The 3,224-nt window shown below is 52.7% G+C and overlaps 1 protein-coding gene across 1 annotated transcript; it reads right to left on the bottom strand.

Moving 5' to 3' along the window:
* Positions 1-1,866: 1,866 nt before the first annotated feature.
* LOC137838596 (uncharacterized) lies at positions 1,867-2,859 on the bottom strand. Its single transcript, XM_068647837.1, has one exon. It carries the CDS (start codon positions 2,857-2,859, stop codon positions 1,867-1,869), a length of 993 nt encoding a protein of 330 aa, XP_068503938.1.
* Between the last annotated feature and the right edge of the window lie 365 nt (positions 2,860-3,224).

The following is a 3,224-nucleotide window of genomic DNA, read 5'->3' as shown; positions in this document are numbered from 1 at the left end:
AAATATTCTTTGAGCTGTATGAAGGCCTCCTCACACTCCTTCGTCCAGACAAACCTGTTGTTCCTCTTCAAACACTGGAAGTATGGGTGGCTCTTCTCTCCACTCGCTGATACGAATCGAGACAGGGCGGCCATCCGCCCCGTGAGCTGCTGCACCTCCTTCACAGTAGCGGGGCTCCTCATCGCCAAAATGGCGGCACATTTCTCGGGGTTGGCCTCGATTCCCCTCTCCGACAGGAGAAATCCCAGAAATTTCCCTGCTTCCACGCCAAAAACACACTTCTCAAGATTCAGTTTCAGCTTGTACCTAGCTATTGTGATGAACAACTCTTCCAAATCGGTGACGTGCTTGTTTTTCTCCAGGGATGTCACGACCATGTCGTCAACGTATGCCTGCACATTCCTTCCGAGCATAGGTGCGAGCACCTTGTCCATTAGCCTTTGGTACGTAGCTCCCGCATTCTTCAGCCCGAAGGGCATCACCTTGTAGCAGTAGCATGACCTTTCCGTCATGAAGGCAGTCTTCTCTTCGTCCATGGGGTGCATTTTGATTTGATTGTACCCTGAGAAGGCATCCAGAAAACTGAGTAGCTTGCACCCTGATGCATTGTCTACCAGGGCGTCTATGCTCGGCAAAGGATAAGAATCCTTTGGACAGGCCTTGTTCAAGTCTGTGAAGTCAACGCACATCCGCCATTTTCCACTACTCTTCTTGACCAGAACGACATTAGCGAGCCATTCTGGATATTGGATCTCCCTGATGTGGCCTGCTGCAAGGAGTTTTTGGGTTTCGTCTTTGATCGCCTGTCTTTTCTCCTCGTTGAACTTTCTCCTTCTTTGGCTGATAGGCCTGACTTGGGGATCCATTGCTAAGCGATGACACAAGAAATCGGGGTCGATTCCCGGCATGTCTGAAGCAGACCACGCAAATGCATCCAAGTGTCTACTTATCACCTTGGCGATTTGGACTTGCGTCTCGCTGTCTAGGGCTCTCCCCAACTTAAACGTCTTGTCGCCGATCTCCTTCTTGAGCCATCCTCCACTGGCTGAGGCTTCTTTTCGCTGGCGATCAGCGCCCTCGCAATGCCTGCTTCCCTGGCGGTCTCCAAGCAGTTTCTCTCTCCCTCCATCCGGGCGGCACTCTCGGACCTCGCCTCGATATCTTCCATTGGCACGTCGCCCTCGGCGACCACCTCCAACTCCATATCTGAAACTCGCCGGTCTTCTCGCGCAGGCTCCACGCCAAGGGGCGGCGTTGTGGTTACGTGACATATGGATTTCTTGCTCTTGAGGTTGTTTTCGTAGCACTTCTTCGCTTCCTTTTGGTCGGAACAGATGGTGATGATCAAACCTTCCATGGATGGCAGTTTGACCTTCATGTGTCGTGTAAAAGGCACAGCTCCCGATCTGTTGAGCGTTGGCCTTCCCAACAGTATGTTGTATGCCGACGAAGCGTTTACAACAAGATACCTGATCTTCTCTGTTCGTGAGGCCAAACCGTCTGTGAAGGTCGTCCTCAACTCAATATACCCCCTTACCTCCACTTGATCGCCGGCGAAACCATACAAGCAGCCCCCATATGGCCTCAATTGATCGGGGGACAGTTGTAGCTTTTCAAAAGTCGGCCAAAACATTACATCTGTCGAACTTCCTTGGTCGACCAGCACCCGGTGGACAGTCCTTCCCGCTGTGACAAGCGAGATCACAATAGGGTCGTTTTCGTGAGGTACAATGTCCCTAAGGTCTCCTTTGGTGAATGTGATGTCCACGTCGGGTGAGTGATCTTCAAAAACCTCCACTAACATCAACGACCTCGCGTACTTCTTGCGTTGAGATGCGGTGCACCCTCCACCTGAGAATCCACCAGCTACGGTGTGGATCTCGCCGTGGACGGGCACCTCGTGCTGCTGTCCTTCATTGCCCGCTGGTTGGGAACCTGCTGAGGGCGATTAGTCTCTTTGGGCCGCCCAGGCCCCTTGTTCTTATTCTTCTTAGGGTCGTAAGGATGGCGCATCCTTTGGTCCCTCTTCCCCGCCGCCGCCTCCATCACCCTCTGCGGCTGGACCCTTGCTTGGGCGCGCGGTTTAGCTGGGGCCACGTTTCCCCTTTTCTCGGAGACTTCGCTCTCGGCGGCGATGTGAGCCACAGCACGTCGTCGGATTTCAGCAAACGTGGCGGGGTGACTCCTGATAAGTGACTCACTAAAGGGTCCAGGTAACACACCCTTTTTGAAGGCGTGCACAAACATTTCTTCGTCTTTACCTGGCAAGCGGACTATCTGAGCTCCGAATCTATTCAGGAAATCCTTCAGGGACTCCCCTTCGTACTGCCTCACGTCGAACAGGTCATAAGACACCAATGGTGGTTCCTTGTTCACTATATACTGCTCAACAAACATCTTGGGAAACTGTTGAAACGTGGTAATGTGGCCAGTAGGTAAACTGACAAACCAGTCCAACGTTGTTCCACTAAGAGTGCTCATGAACACCTTACAATAAACCGCGTCCGACCCCCCCGAGGGCATCATCTGGGTGTGAAACGCCGTGAGATGAGCCTCAGGGTCTTCCACCCCGGTGAAAGACGCTTTCACCGCCACAGTGTTAGCCGCGATCACTGAGTCCATGATCTCTTGAGAAAATGGCATGGGCAAGCTGCGCGGTGGGGATGGGGGTGCAGATCTGTCCCGGACCGCATGCTCCTCCCGCTCTTGAATGGCTTTACGCAGCTCTTCGTTAACCCTGTTGAGCTCTTCATTCCTAGCTTGCGAGGCCACCATCGCCTCATGCATTCTTTCTTGTTCAGAACGCGATGCAACTACGTTCTCCTGCAGCGTTCTCATCATATCCATCACCTGCGTCATAGACACATCATCCTCATCTGTTGATGGCGCGACTGAACTAGACCGCGTTGTCCTCATCCTTTCCCAGCAAACCCAGCAACTCAAAGAAACTCCAAACAAACGGTGAAAACTCCAGGAACCGACTGTGATAGTGAGCAGTCGAACAGAAAGCACCAAAACCTCAACAAACACGAACTATGGTTGGGAATCACCTTTTATACGGCCCCACGGTGGGCGCCAGATCATCTTGTCAGTTGACTTAGCCCTATAGCATTGCCTCGTCACGAACCTCCTCACCAGCTTGACTCCACGTGCCCTTCAAGTGCACACCACATAAAGCCTCTTCTGAGAACCTGAAAACACAAGGTGGCGCCTCTGTGGCCGGT

The sequence above is a fragment of the Phaseolus vulgaris genome, chromosome 4 (assembly GCF_000499845.2).
Source record: "Phaseolus vulgaris cultivar G19833 chromosome 4, P. vulgaris v2.0, whole genome shotgun sequence".
Taxonomy (NCBI): Eukaryota; Viridiplantae; Streptophyta; class Magnoliopsida; order Fabales; family Fabaceae; genus Phaseolus; species Phaseolus vulgaris.
The sequence above is the reverse complement of the archived record's forward strand: the minus strand, read 5'-3'. Positions and strand labels throughout refer to the sequence as shown.

Bases quoted from the DNA above. Each gene is read 5' to 3' on its own strand.
- LOC137838596 (XM_068647837.1), bottom strand. From the start codon at position 2,859: ATGACGCAGGTGATGGATATGATGAGAACGCTGCAGGAGAACGTAGTT.